The sequence below is a fragment of the Oncorhynchus kisutch genome, linkage group LG28 (assembly GCF_002021735.2).
Source record: "Oncorhynchus kisutch isolate 150728-3 linkage group LG28, Okis_V2, whole genome shotgun sequence".
Taxonomy (NCBI): domain Eukaryota; kingdom Metazoa; phylum Chordata; class Actinopteri; order Salmoniformes; family Salmonidae; genus Oncorhynchus; species Oncorhynchus kisutch.
Genome location: NC_034201.2, coordinates 3,275,060 through 3,291,131, shown reverse-complemented (window position 1 = coordinate 3,291,131; position 16,072 = coordinate 3,275,060). Strand labels below are relative to the sequence as shown.

Below are 16,072 nucleotides of genomic sequence, written 5' to 3'. Positions count from 1 at the left end.
TTTCTTATCGAAGTGTAATGATTTTCTTTCTATCCGGCCCCTTACTGACTTGGAGGTTCTTGCCACCCTCCGCAGTGTTCTCCATGGTACAGCAAGAGACTGGTGGGAGATAGCCCGTGAACATGTGTCAACCTGGGAGGAGTTTCAAAAAATATTCCTCTTAGCCTTCCTCTCAGAGGACTATGGGGATGAACTGGCGGAACGTGTTCGTAACAGAGTCCAGGGTGAAGCAGAGCCAATACGGGACTTTGCCTTCTCCTATCGAGTTCTATGTAGGAGATGGAAGGCTGACATTACTGAGCAGGAGATGGTTAAACTCCTTCTTAAGAACATGGTTCCCCGCCTTGCTAGTCAACTTCGAGAACGTGTGGAAAATGTGGATGATCTGGTGCGTCTTGGGACTCAGTTTGAGAAGGACTGGAAGCACCACCTCCAAACTAAAAACCCCGTTCCCTCATCCCAGTATACCCATAACTCTCTTAGGGCTAAACCGTCTCAGATATTTGTACCCAAGATCCAGGACAAATGTCCAGTTGTGTGTTGGAGGTGTAAAGTCCAACATCCTCCAGATTCTTGCCCGCTCTATGTCCAGCGTCAGGATTCAGGAAAAGGTCAGAAAGGACTGAAGACTGAAAGTCTAGACAGGCGTGGTGGCTTGCATACAATTGGGTCAGCCTTAATGCCCACCATGAAGCTTTTAGACAGTACAGCTAGCGGTCTTATTCCTATTCCGCAACAACTATTGGTTCCTCTGACTGTTAGAAACTGGAGAGGGAAGGCCATAATCGACACAGGGGCATCTTACACCCTGATGCAAGAGGCCCTGTGGCAGAACATGGCATTACCTCATGAGGAGCTACGAACATGGGAGGAAGGACCATTGTACTTGGCCAATGGAGAACCTACCACTCCCTTGGGCTGGATTAGTATAATAATACAACTGCATGGTGAGACTATATTAACCTTCCTGTGGCAATACTTGCAGACTCAAGCCTTGCATTTGCTGTAGTCCTTGGCCTAGACTTCCTGTTCTTCAGTGGACTGACCATCTCTATGTCCGAACCCTCCTATCAGCTACACTCTGACTATTCCCAGCCTCATCCATTTCAACCTGGTAATGCACTGATTTCAGGTTGGAGCCTGCTACATTATGCAGAGTCCGGACAAGGTCAAGTCAGAGACAGAGAAAATATAAAGAGACAAAGACAAAAACATGTTCCACCAGTGAAGTCTGAGAACCGAACTATCACCCTGATTACCGCCGTACCTCCCCTTCTATCCGAGAGCAAAAACAAACCTGATGCGGATTTCTACATCAAGCAAGCGGTGGAACAGGCATGTCTGTCGGATGATGAAAGGTGGCAGCTCTCCCAGATGTTGGACATGAACAGTGAGGTTTGTACTCTTACACTCGGCCGTACAACCGTCTTCAAACACAAAATCTATACCCGGCATGAGGTCCCCATTAAGCAGCGTCCCTACAGGCTGTCCCCCGCCAAACTGGCAATTCTCAATGAACAGCTCAAAAGCATGTTGGAGAATGGAATTGTGGAACCTTCTTTTTCTGGATGGGCTTCTCCGGTTGTCCTGATTCCTAAGAAAGATGGTGGATATCGATTCTGTGTGGACTACAGGAAGCCGAATGCCATAACAGAAAGCGATGCCTACCCTCTACCAAACATACTGGAATCTCTGGCAGGAGCATCCATCTTTAGTAATCTGGATCTGAACAGTGGCTATTGGCAGGTGTCAATGGATCCCGCTAGTCAGGACAAGACTGCTTTTGTCACCCCTGCTGGTTTGTACTCCTTCAAAGTCATGCCTTTTGGTTTGAAGAATGCTCCAGCTACCTTCCAACGGTTGATGGAGACTGTCCTGGGAGATCTGAGGGGTAGAAATTGTCTCGTGTATCTGGATGACATCATAATCTACTCCTCCTCTGTTGCGGATCATCTGCAAGACATTCAGTCCGTCTTCGACAGACTAAAGGCTGCAGGTTTGACCTTGAATTTGAAGTGTCGTTTCTGTCTGCCAGAACTCAAGTTCCTTGGTCATGTGGTTAATGCTGAAGGTATCCATGCAGATCCAGCCAAAGTTGAAGCTGTGCAGAAATTCCCACATCCCTCAAGGCTGTTCAGCGGTTTCTGGGTATGGCTGGATGGTACCACAGGTTTGTGCCTGACTTTTCAAAGGTAGCCGAACCCCTCAACCACCTTAAGAAGAAAGGTGTGAAATTCCAATGGACCCCTGCATGCCAAGGTGCGTTTGACACACTCAAAAACAGTCTAATTACTCCTCCAGTGCTTGGACATCCTAACCTGAATGCTCATTTCATTGTGTACACGGATGCCAGTCAAACAGGACTTGGAGCAGTCTTGGCTCAACAAACAGGACTTGGAACAGAAGAAGTTCTTGCCTATGCAAGTCGCACCCTTAATTCAGCAGAGAGGAATTATTCAACGACTGAAAGGGAGTGCCTCGCTGTGATCTGGGCTTTGGAGAAATGGAGCTACTACTTGGAGGCAAAGATCTTCACCGTTGTCACAGACCATGCTGCTCTGCAGTGGGTTCTGGCATCAGGCAAGACCAACAGCCATCTTATTCGCTGGTCTATCAGACTGCAGAAGTTTGACTTCATCATTGAGTATCGCAAAGGAAAACTGAACGTTGTACCAGATGCCCTTTCTCGGATTACAGAGACTGCCAACGTTTGTCCTCCCTTGTGCAGTACTTATACTACCGCTAAATGTCTGGATGATTCCTTTCCTCTGGACGATGAGTGTATGGAGAGCACAGCAGAAGGATGCTGCCATCATGGCGATCCACAAGAGTCTGTCGGAAGAAGACTCCAAGAGTCGCTTCAATGATAAGTATAGCATAATTCAGGATAAATTGTATCGAAAAACTCCAAGAGGAGATGGAATACACAGCACCCATTATCGCGTCTTCATTCCCTCTACATTGTGTGACCAGATAATCCAAGCTTATCATGCCAATCCCATGAGTGGGCATCTTGGAGTTTTTAAAACTTATCGAAGACTACAAGAGGTGGTTTACTGGCCAGGCATGTGGGTTGATACCCGGAAGTTTGTACAGCAGTGTGAAGTCTGCCAGAAATACAAACCAGACATTGGCAGACCTGCTGGGAAAATGCAGCAGACCGTGGTGAACCATCCAAATGAAATGTTGGGAATTGACCTCGTGGGACCTTTTCCTCCCAGCCGGGGGACACGGAATGAATTTTTATTGGTGGTAGTGGACTACTACACACACTGGGTGGAGTTGTTTCCCCTCCGCAAAGCTACTGCATCAGCCATTGCTCTAATTCTGCGAAGGGAGGTGTTTACCAGATTTGGAATTCCCGACCAAATCCTCTCTGACCGAGGTCCGCAGTTCATATCAGGAATATACAAAGAGCTCTGTACCTACTGGGGTGTAATTGCCAAGCTTACCACAGCCTACCATCCTCAGACCAACCTGACCGAGAGGGTAAACCGAACCCTGAAGGGGATGATTGCTTCATTCGTGGGGGATCAGCACACAAGGTGGGATCAGCATCTTCCAGAATTTCGCTTTGCACTGAACTCTGCCGTGCAGGAGACTTCTGGGGTCACTCCCGCCGAACTTCACCTGGGAAGACCACTAAAAGGTCCGATGGACAGGGTCTTGCAAGGTTCGAATGTTTCACCTGACTGCCCAGCGTTTGATGCCGTACAACACCACCACACCTTGCTAGCCAGAGTGGAGGCCAGCAAAACCAAAGCCAAACAACGACAGCTGAGAAACTATGACAAACATAGACGAGATGTGTGTTTTCCACCCCAGTCTCGTGTCTGGGTACGTTCACATCATCTGTCAAAGGCATCTAAGAAGTTCACTGCCAAGCTAGCTTCGAGATGGAAAGGTCCATACCGTGTAGTGCAGCAGTTTGGACCAGTGAACTACTTGGTCTGTTTGGAGGACACTGGGGAAGATGTCAGGACAGTGCATGTTGTTGACCTAAAGCCCTGCTACCCTACGGCAGAAGAGCTGGATCGCAGGCAAAAGCAACACCTGCAGGACCTCTTCGTGGAGGACTCTGATGAGGAGGACTTCCCTGGTTTTGTGTAGCAGAAACATGAACCTGTCAAAGCCTGTATCCTCTCTGTTTCTACAGGCATTGTTTTTTCATGGGGGGAGGAGTGTGGCGAAATCTGTTCGGAGCCTTCACCGTGCGCTGCCACTTTAAGAGCGCATGAGCAGTAAGGAAGGAGGAGATGATAAAGAGAGCTCGTTCAGCTCTTTGGGGAGGGGCTCTTGGGTGGCGCGACAGTTTGATTGTGTGTGCTGTGCTGCAGAAGTTTTGTTTGTTTTCAGCGTGTGTAGTTTATAGAGTATATAACACAATCATCGGTGTAATCGCTCTAGGTCGTGGTTGTTTTCGTTTGGGACCGCGCCCGTTATGGATCGCATGGATTAGTAGCAACATTGTTGCGAAGCTTTACCATACAAACCAACAAACCATCGGACAGTCAGACAGTACACCTGCACGCCTGAAGACCACAGCTAAGATCTCTCTTATCTTTTTCTCTTTCTCTTCCCTCTCATTCCAGTGCTTTACCCTGCAACAGACTCTCTATTTTTCAAATGCACTTCCCATTGAAGTTCATTAGAGCTGGACTATTATTTCCCTGCCAGAAGTGTTTGGAGGGACATTTTAGTAGGTTGCTTGCAAGTTGTATATTATGTGAACTGTATTGAGGTGGGGTGTACTAATGACATGTGGCCGTGAAGACTGTGGACATTTTTAAGGCCTTTGTTGTGTCGATGAACACCCCCCACATTCATACCCTCTGCACTCATCCACTAGAAAATAATAATACAGATTATTGCAAATCCTATGTTGATGACTGGGTTCGTTCTTGTATGAAGTTGCTGTTGAATTGCTCTGCCATTATTAGTATTATTGTATGAGGTATTCTTGTTTGGGTTACCCCTGTGTTGTGATGTGGGTTTTATATGGTGTGTATTCTCTTTTCTCTCCACTGGCTATCTGGTAAACAGGCTACACTCTAGGCAGTCTCTTCTGCTGATGTGTGTGTGTGTGTCTGGTAGTGGTACACTCTCTCTATTTTACTCTTTTCCTTTCGGCATGGTTAATACCTGCCTGGCGCCCGAACAAAATCTTTCTTTACCCTCTCTAATAAATACCGCTACAACTTATGCCAACTCTTGAGTAACACTCGGGATAACCGGTACCACAAAAGTTGCTCACCTTTCAGCCAGGTACATTTCTATGGCAACGAAACCTTCGGAACTAACCTGCTTCGAGTAGGATAACTCAAGACTAACTCCATGTATCCTGAATGAAGTGATTGAGTTGAGGAGCAATTATATCAGATACCCTTCCTCTTGCAAAGATTGTGTCATCATACCCTTAATTTGAGGACGACGACTGATTATTAAAATATTTAAATCACATGTTTTTTGGTGTGTAAAAATAATATTAATGTTAAAATTACTATCACTTTACACATTTAGTAATGATGGTATTTGCATTCCATGCAGTACATTTTTTTAATGATTGTATTGAGAAATCTGTGAAAGGCAAACTGACAACTGCAACCAACCATAGCCATACACTGAGTATGTTTACATACACACTAATAATTTTCTAATAAACTAATTATGGCAGTAGGCTGAGTATGGCAATAGTCATGTAAATACTTCATCTTAATCGGATTAAAATCAAAATTGAATCAAATCTAATTTTATTTGTCACATACACATGGTTAGCAGATGTTAATGCAAGTGTAGCGAAATGCTTGTGCTTCTATTTCCGACAATGCAGTAATAGCCAATGAGTAATCTAAACTAACAATTTCACAACAACTACCTCATACACACAAGTGTAAAGGGATGAAGAATATGTACATACAGATATATGAATGAGTGATGGTACAGAACGGCATAGGCAAGATGCTGTATATGGTATCAAGTAGAGGTCGACCAATTAATCGGAATGGCCGATTAATTAGGGCCGATTTCAAGTTTCAATGACGGCCTAGGAACGCTGGGTTAACTGCCTTGTTCAGGTGCAGAACGACAGATTTTCACCTTGTCAGCTCAGGGGATCCAATCTTGCAACAGTACAGTTAACTAGTCCAACGCTCTAACCATTGCACTCCACGAGCAGCCTGCCTGTTACGCGAATGCAGCAGAAGCCAAGGTCAATTGCTAGCTAGCATTAAACTTATCTTATAAAAACCAATCATTCATAATCACTAGTTATAACTACCGTAATATCCGGACTATAAGCAGCTACTTTTTCCCACGCGTTGAACCACGCGGTTTATACAATGACGCGGCTAATTTATGGATTTTTCCCGCTTTCACAAGATTCATGCCACCAAAAAAACTGAGCACCGTCACATAATGTGACGTAAATCGAGCGCGCTCAAACTTCCCGTCATTCTGATTACGGTAGTCATTTTGTCTTGTCACCCTCATCATGGCAAAGACATGGAGAAATGCATATGATGCAGCTTTCAAGTTGAAGGTGATCGATCTGGCTGTTGGAAAAGGAAATAGAGCTGCTGACAGCATGGAGCATTGTCAAAAAATCCACTATCATTAACGGGTTTCGAAAGGCTGGACTGCTGCGTGTTGAAGAGGGCAGCGATCCAACATCGGATGAAGCAATTCTGAGGCTATTCAACTCAGACACCGAAGGAGATGACTTCAGTGGTTTCAGTGCACAGGAGGAGGAAGATAGTGACCAATGACTTTCTTGGTAGGCTACTGTTTCATTTTTGTTACAAGCCGTGTTTCGTTTAAAGGCTGTGTAAAGTTCATTTGTTTCAATGTACAGGTATGCACCTGCGGCTTATAGACATGTGCGGCTTATGTACAAAATACATATTTTTTAATAATTCAGTGGGTGAGGTTTATCAAATCAAATCAAATGTATTTATATAGCCCTTCGTACATCAGCTGATATCTCAAAGTGCTGTACAGAAACCCAGCCTAAAACCCCAAACAGCAAGCAATGCAGGTGTAGAAGCAGTAGTTCAGCAATTACGTGCGCTTAATAGTTCAGCAATTACGGTACTAATCCAGTTTAGCAGGCAATATTAACCAGGTGAAATTGTCATTTCGCTTGCGTTCATTGCACGCAGAGTCAGGGTATATGCAACAGGTTGGGCTGCCTGGCTCATTGCGAACTAATTTGCCAGATTTTTACGTAATCATGACATAACATTGAAGGTTGTGCAATGTAACAAGAATATTTAGACAGGGATGCCATCCATTAGACAAAATACAGAACGGTTCCGTATTTCACTGAAATAATGATCGTTTCCGGATTTGACCATATTAATGACCAAAGGCTCGTATTTCTGTGTGTTATTATGTTATAATTAAGTCTGATTTGATAGAGCAGTCTGACTGAGCAGCAGCAGGCCCGTAATCATTCATTCAAACAGCACTTTCGTGCGTTTTGCCAGCAGCTCTTCGCAAGCACAGAGCTGTTTATGACTTCAAGCCTATCAGCCTAATGGCTGGTGTAAACCAATGTGAAATGGCTAGCTAGTTCGCTGGGTGTGCGCTAATACCGTTTCAAACGTCACTTGCTTTTAGATTTGGAGTAGTTATTCCCCTTGCGATGCAAAGGGCCGCGGCTTTTGTGGAGCGATGGGTAACGATGCTTCGAGTGTGGCTGTTGTTGATGTGTTCCTGGTTCGAGCCCAGGTAGGGGCAAGGATGGGGACGGAAGCTATACTGTTACACTGGCAATACTATAGTGCCTATAAGAACATCCAATAGTCAAAGGTATATGAAATACAAATGGTATAGAGAGAAATAGTCCTATAAATACTATATTAACTACAACCTAAAACCTCTTACCTTGGAATATTGAAGTCTCATGTTAAAAGGAACCACCAACTTTCATATGTTCTCATGTTCTGAGCAAGGAACTTAAACTTTTGCTTTTTTACATGGCACATACATGGCACATATTTTACATATTGCATATTGGCACATATTACTTCTCCAACACTTTGTTTTTGCATTATTTACACCAAATTGAACATGTTTCATTATTTATTTGAGGCTAAATTGATTTTATTGATGTATTATATTAAGTTAAAATAAGTGTTAATTCAGTATTGTTGTAAATGTCATTATTACAAATAAATAAAAATCGGACGATTAATCTGTATCGGGTTTTTTGGTCCTCCAATAATCGGTATCGGTACCGGTGTTGAAAAATCATAATCTGTCGACCTCCAGTATCGAGTACAGTATATACATATGAGATGAGTAATGTAGGGTATGTAAACATATAAGTGGCATTGTTTAAAGTGGCTAGTGATACATGTATTACATAAAGATGGCAAGATGCAGTAGATGGTATAGAGTACAGTACATACATATGAGATGAGTAATGTAGGGTATGTAAACATTATATAAAGTGGCATTGTTTAGAGTGGCTAGTGATACATTTTTTACATCAATTTTTCAATATTAAAGTGGCTGGAGTTGAGTCAGTATGTTGGAAGCAGCCACTCAATGTTAGTGGTGGCTGTTTAACAGTCTGATGGCCTTGAGATAGAAGCTGTTTTTCAGTCTCTCAGTCCCTGCTTAGGTGCACCTGTACTGACCTCGCCTTCTGGATGATAGCGGTGTGAACAGGCAGGGGCTCGGGTGGTTGTTGTCCTTGATGATCTTTATGGCTTTCAGGTGGTGTAGGTGTCCTGGAGAGCAGGTAGTTTGCCCCCAGTGATGCGTTGTGCAGACCTCACTACCCTCTGGAGAGCCTTACGGTTGTGGGCGGAGCAGTTGCCGTACCAGGCGGCCCGTCAGGAAGTCAAGTACCCGGTTGCACAGGGCGGGGTCGAGATCCAGGGTCTCGAGCTTGATGACAAGTTTGGAGGGTACTATGGTGTTAAATGTGGCACTGTATTGTACTCAAAGCGAGCAAAGAAGTTGTTTAGTCTGTCTGGGAGCAAGACATCCTGGTCCGCGACAGGGCTGGTTTTCTTTTTGTAATCCATGATTGAATGTAGAACATGCCACATACCTCGTGTCTGAGCCGTTGAATTGCGACTCTACTTTGTCTCTATACTGACGCTTAGCTTGTTTGATTGCCTTAGGGAGGGAATAGCACACGTCGATTTAAACACCTAATTTTCTTTCAAATTATTAGTACATGTAAACAGCTTAATTGGCATTCCAGTGCTGTATTTGATCTGCATATTTGCCAGCACCAGTAGCGCAAGCGTCCTTCTTATGTGCGGGCTTATGCATATTAGAAGTAATTTTCACATACAAACTTTATATGTCCGAACTCAGAATAAAATATGCTTTGCAAAGATAGCATAGTCGCTGTGACAAAGTTTATTTTGATTTGTGATTTTCTGTATTTAAGTCCCATCAGGTTGCCTGTTTTCAGAAGTGAGCATGTAAACAGGGCTATTATGGAAATCGTTCTTCTTGCAAAGCATGCAAACATTTTAAACAAACTATTATAATAATCTATCCAAAATAATCATATTATTGTGTGCATGTAACTGTACTCACTGAGTGCTCAAACATTAGGAACACCTGCTCTTTTCATGACAGACTGGCCAGGTGAATGCTATGATCCCTGATGTCACCTGTTAAATCCACTTCAATCAGTGTGGATGAAGGGGAGGAGACAAATTAAAGAAGGGGTTTTAAAGCCTTGAGACATGGATTGTGTATGTGTGCCATTCAGACAGTGACCTGCGCCCTAGGACCGTGCCCCAGGACTACCTGACATGACTCCTTGCTGTCCCCAGTCCACCTGACTGTGCTGCTGCTCCAGTTTCAACTGTTCTGCCTTATTATTATTCGACCATGCTGGTCATTTATGAACATTTGAACATCTTGGCCATGTTCTGTTATAATCTCCACCCGGCACAGCCAGAAGAGGACTGGCCACCCCACATAGCCTGGTTCCTCTCTAGGTTTCTTCCTAGGTTTTGGCCTTTCTAGGGAGTTTTTCCTAGCCACCGTGCTTCTACACCTGCATTGCTTGCTGTTTGGGTTCTTAGGCTGGGTTTCTGTACAGCACTTTGAGATATCAGCTGATGTACGAAGGACTATATAAATAAATTTGATTTGAGTGGGCAAGACAACATATTGTGCTTTTGAATAGGGTAGGGTAGCAGGTGCCAACCGTACTGGTTTATATGTGTCAAGAACTGCAATGCTGCTGGGTTTTTCAAGCTCAACAGTTTCCCATTTGTATCAACATTGGTCCACCACCCAAAGGACATCCAGCCAACTTGCCACAAATTTGGGAAGTTTTCTACGCCCCAAAGAATTGAGGTGTTTGTGGTCAAAAGGGGGTCCAACTCAATATTAGGAAGGTGTTCCTAATGTTTGTAAATGCAGTTTATAATCCATAGATGGCAGTTCCCTTTCAAGTCAAGACTTGCAGCCATTGCTAGTGTACAGTCAAATTGCCAGGGTTAGAGTTTCCAAAACCATTCTATGGATTATATGTCTATGGCCACAACACAACAAGCTGTTCCACAGATAGAAGGAGCAATAGGGAAAAAATGGTGGTTGTGCATTGCACATCAAAGACTGCATTAATGATAAGCAATAAAATAAAGACAAAACATCTAAAAGCTTACCACACCATAGCTTGCTGAATTTGCAAAAATACGTCACTGACTCACCCATGGATTAATTGTCTCAATGAAGAGTCCTGCGTTCGACTAGCCATGTGTGACATGCATGCACAGTTACAAGCCTGCTAGAGTTAGTTGCAGGCGGGCGAGCAATATCCACTGTCGTAATGCGGATGAAGCCTGACCTGGAATGTGAAGCTAACTGAAGTGGTATCGCTTTACAAAAGCCTCAGTAGATCTAGCTTGCTCGTAGTACACAACTCTGGCGACTGAGACACACACGGTTTAAACCCCCTGTTCTCCTTATTTACATGCACTCAAAAAATACTATATTAAACTGATTATGGCAGCAGGCAGATAATACAATAGTAATGTAAACACCTTACTCTGCTTATCTTAATCAGCGTAAGGTCAAAGTCAAAGTAAGCGTACACCGATTTTGCAAACATCTGGTTTTCTGAGCAATCTTTCAAATTATTTGGACATGTAAACACCTTAATGGGCGTTCCAGTGATGTATTTGATCATTTACTCAAGTGTTTCCTTTATTACCATTACAGTACATGTACACTTCTGTGGGAACTGTAAATAGCCCCTCAATCACTGATGAAGATGCGGGTTGAAAAGTGTCAGCATTCTTTAAATCATTGAAGGGGATTAAGTTTCCAGCTTTTACCTTTATTCAGCTCTTGTTCAGCTTTGTCTCTTTGCGTCCTGGTCAGGTGGTGTGCCAGTTTGAGGATCTCCATGGAGAGGACCTTTATGAGTACGGAGGCCTGGAGTTCCCCCAGATCAACTACAGCAAGTTCAACACGCGGCCCTATCGCTACTTCTACGGCTGTGGCTTTAGGCACCTGGTGGGAGACTCACTCCTCAAGATTGACCTGGAGGGAAAGAAAGTCAAGGTGAGTTTTGTAACAAATGTAATGCTACTCTGTCACAGCGAGAGTTTCTTTTGGACACATTCAGGTATGTTTATCCCCAATTTTGTTCTGTTCACTTCTGTTTAAGAAAGTTTTTCAACAGCATTGGCGGAATGAATACACCTCTGATCACCGGTAAACGCAGTTCAGTTTCATAGCAGCCACTTTGTATACATTATGCGCCCTTCTCCTTTCACCTCTTCCCTTCACCTTTAGAGTTCAATGCACAACTCATCAGCAGTAAATGCCAGGCAAAAAAACTTTCCAAGCCAAACTCCTACACACAGCCTACATCGTTGTTACCATATTAACTAAAGTAACGTCATAGTCAGCATAGCTAATAGAACTAACGCGTTAGTAAACCCACTACAATCATGCTGTAACGTTAGTTATAGGGGAGGAGACAAATTAAAGAAGGGTTTTTAAGCCTTGAGACATGGATTGTGTTTGTGTGCCATTCAGAGAGTGAATGGGCAAGACAAAAGATTGTGCTTTTGAACAGGGTATGGTAGCAGGTGCCAAGCGTACTGGTTTGTGTCTGTCGAGAACTGCAATGCTGCTGGGTTTTGTCAGAGTAGTACAGTAAGTAAGCTGCCGGGCCACGGTGACAATAAATTAGTCAAACGAAAAGCTTACCTTGACTTGGAATAGTTTGTGTTGGATAATCATAGCCAGCTAGCAAACATAGCATCCCTCTGTTTGAGCAGGGTGTTTCAGTAAGCAAAACTAGCTAGCTGCATTTGCTAGCTGAGTGACACTGAAAACAAATACTGTATTTTTTTACTTCTTCATTTGGAAGAAATTAATTTCTTAAACAGTTTCTTTCTCTCAGTTTGAGTCAACTACTGACCACATTTGATGCACTGCAGTGCTAGCTAGCTGTAGCTTATGCTTTTGGTACTAGATCAATTCTCTGATCCTTTGATTGGGTGGACAACATGTCAGTTCATGCTGCAAGAGCTCTGATAGGTTGGAGGACGTCTTACGGAAGTTGTCATAATTACTGTAAGTCTATGGAAGGGGGTGAGAACCATGAGCCTCCCAGGTTTTTGTATTGAATGTACCCAGAGGAGGAAAGAAGCGGTCTGTCCTCCGGCTACACCATGGTGCTATCCTACAGTGCTGTTGTGGCTACTGTAGTCCTTCATTGCAAAATAGTGTGATTTATATTTAGTATAGTTTTATCTAAAAAAGGCAAACTTTTTTAATGTTTTACCATTTAAATTTTTTAGGAAATACACTGAGGATGGTCCTCCCGTTTCTCCTCTAAGGAGCCTCCACTGCATTGAAGCTGGGTCGGAATATCTTCCTGCCCATCTTGTAGACTGGTGTTGGGAGGACCACTGGCAGAAGTCTTAAAGCGATGTCACCTTGTGTATCTGGAGAGAAGAATGTTAAGTGAATGACTTGATTGTTTCAGTCAAAACATTAATTGGCATCTGAGGCTCCAGCACAGTAATTTCAAACTATACCTGCACTTTAAAGAGAAGATCTTGGGCTTGCTTCTCTCAGTTTTGTCCTTGAAGACCATGATCCATTTATCAGTGAGTTTCCCCAAGCAGTCCGGGTTTGAAATGTAAAAGTCCTGAGCAATCTGTAGTAAAGCAGACAAACAATTAAATATTTAACAATAAAAAACATAATTTGACAAAAACAATAGACTTAGCATTTACCAACATTGATGACATCACACTTGCTCAGATCCACATGTTCCCACCATATCCACACACAATCCTTTTCTAATGTTTTTGAGACTCTGCCCCATATGAATTCAAATTGTGTTATGTTGTACCAGACAAACAAGTACTTTTACTTTGCAGTTAGTCAATGGTTTTGCTAACACCTAACTCGTAAAGTCCTCCTGACTTACAGTGCCTTCGGAAAGTATTACGATCCTTTGACCTTTTCCACATTTTGTTATGTTACAGCCTTATTCTAAAATTGATTAAATAGTTTTTCCCCTCAATCTACACACAATACCCCATAATGACATAGCAAAAACAGACTTTTAGAAATGTCTGATCATTTACATAAGTCTTCAGACCCTTTACTCAGTACTTTGTTGAAGCACCTTTGGCAGAGATTACAGTATTGAGTCTTCTTGGGTATGACACTACAAGCTTGGCACACTTGTATTTGGGGAGTTTCTCCCATTCTTTTCAGCAGATCCTCTCAAGCTCTGTCAGGTTGGATGGGGAGCACAGCTATTTTTAGGTCTCCAGAGATGTTCGATCGGGTTCAAGTCCAGCCTCTGGCTGGGCCACTCAAGGACTTTCAGAGACTTGTCTCGAAGCCACTCCTGCATTGTATTGGCTGTGTGATTAGGGTTGTTGACCTGTTGGAAGGTAAACCTTAGCCCCAGTCCGAGGTCCTGAGTGCTCTGGAACAGGTTTTCATAAGGGATCTCTCTGTACTTTGCTCTGTTCATCTTTCCCTCAATTCTTACTAGTTTCCCAGTCCCTGCCGTTGAAAAACATCCCCACAAAATGATTCTGCCACCACCATGCTTCACGGTAGGGATGGTGCCAGGTTTGCTCCAGACGTGACGCTTGGCATTCAGGCCAATGAGTTCAATCTTGGTTTCATCAGATCAGAGAATCTTGTTTTTCCATGGTCTGCGAGTCCGTTAGGTGCCTTTGGGCAAACTCCAAGCAGGCTGTCATGTGCCTTTTACTGAGACGTGGCTTCAGTCTGGCAACTAACATAAAGGCCTGATTGGTGGAGTGCTGCTGAGATGGTTGTCCTTCTTGAAGGCTCTCCCATCCCCACAGATGAACTCGGGAGCTCTTTCAGAGTGACCATCGGGTTCTTGGTCACCTCCTTGACCAAGGCCCTTCTCCCCCAATTGCTCAGTTTGACTGGGCAGCCAGCTCTAGGAAGAATCTTGGTGGTTCTAAAATTCTTCCATTGAAGAATGATGGAGGAAACGGTGTTCTTTGAGACTTTAAATGCTGCAGACATTTTATGGTACCCTTCTGCAGAGCTGTGCCTCAACACAATCCTGTCTCGGAGCTCTACGGACAATTCCTTCGACCTCATGGTTTGGGTATTGCTCTGACATGCATTGTCAACTGTGGGACCTTATATAAACAGGTGTGCCTTTCCAAATCATGTCAAATCAATTTAATTTACCAGGTGGATTTACAGGTGGACTCCAATCAAGTTGTAGAAAAATCTCAAGGATGATCAATGGAAACAGGATGCACCTGAGCTCAATTTGGAGTCTCATAGCAAACCAAATAAAGTTGTATTGGTCACATACACACGGTTAGCAGATGTTATTGCGAGTGTAGCGAAAGGAATGTGCTTCTAGTTCCGAGAGTGCAGCAATATCTAACATGTAATCTCACAATTCCACAACAACTACCTAATAGACACAAATGGATGAGGAATGACAGTGGCATAGGCAAGATGCAACAGATGGTATAAAATGCAGTATATATAGTACATATGAGATGAGTGATGCAAGATATGTAAACATTATTAAAGTGACCAATGATTTCTAGTCTGTATGTAGATTTGTAGTCTGTATGTAGGCAGCAGCCCCTCTGTGTTAGTGATGGCTGTTTAACAGTCTGATAGCCTTGAGATAGAAGCTGTTTTTCAGTCTCTCGGTCTCAGCTTTGATGCACCTGTACTGACCTCGCCTTCTGGATGGTTGCGGGGTAAACAGGCAGTGGCTCAGGTGGTTGTTGTCCTTGATGATCTTTTTGGCCTTCCTGTGACATTGGGTGCTGAGGGGTTCCTGGAGGGAAGGTAGTTTGCCCCTGGTGATGTGTTGTGCAGACCGCACCACCCTCTGCAGAGCCTTGCGGTTGTGGGAGGTGCAGTTGCTGTACCAGGCGGTGATACAGCCCGACAGGATGCTCTCGATTGTGCATTTGTAAAAGTTTGAGGGTTAGGTGACAAGCCAAATTTCTTCAGCCTCCTGAGGTTGAAGAGGTGCTGTTGCGCCACTGTCTGTGTGGGTGGACCATTTCAGTTTGTCCAGCATGTGTACACCAAGAAACTTAACTTTCTACCTTCTCCACTGCTGTCCCATCGGTGTGGATAGGGGGGCTGCTTCCTCTGCTGTTTCCTGAAGTCCACGATCATCTCCTTTGTTTTGTTGACGTTGAGGTTATTTTCCTGACACCACACTGCAAGGGCCCTCACCTCCTCCCTGTAGACCGTCTCGTCGTTGTTGGTAATCAAGCCTACCACTGTAGTGTCGTCTGCAAACTTGATGATTGAGTTGGAATTGTGCATGCCCACGCAGTCATGGGTGAACAGGGAGTACAGGAGAGTGCTGAGAACACACCCTTGTGGGGCCCCAGTGTTGAGGATCAGCGGGGTGGAGATGTTGTTTCCTAACCTCACCGCTTGGGGGCGTCCCGTCAGAGTCCAGGACCCAGTTGCACAGGGCAGGGTCAAGACCCAGGGTCTCGAGCTTAATGACAAATCTGGAGGGTACTATGGGGTTAAATGCGGAGCTGTTTCAATAACCGCTTCATCATTTGCTGTACCT

At 44.0% G+C, this 16,072-nt stretch overlaps 1 protein-coding gene across 2 annotated transcripts in view; it reads left to right on the top strand.

Annotated features, from left to right (window-relative positions):
• Nucleotides 1-16,072, top strand: part of LOC109873345 (beta,beta-carotene 9',10'-oxygenase) — a 103,359-nt gene that overhangs the window by 69,761 nt on the left and 17,526 nt on the right. For both annotated transcript variants that reach the window (XM_031808178.1, XM_020464992.2), the window contains one exon: nt 11,365-11,547. In XM_031808178.1, the coding sequence (XP_031664038.1) occupies nt 11,365-11,547 (183 nt within the window). The remainder of the gene's footprint in view (nt 1-11,364; nt 11,548-16,072) is intronic.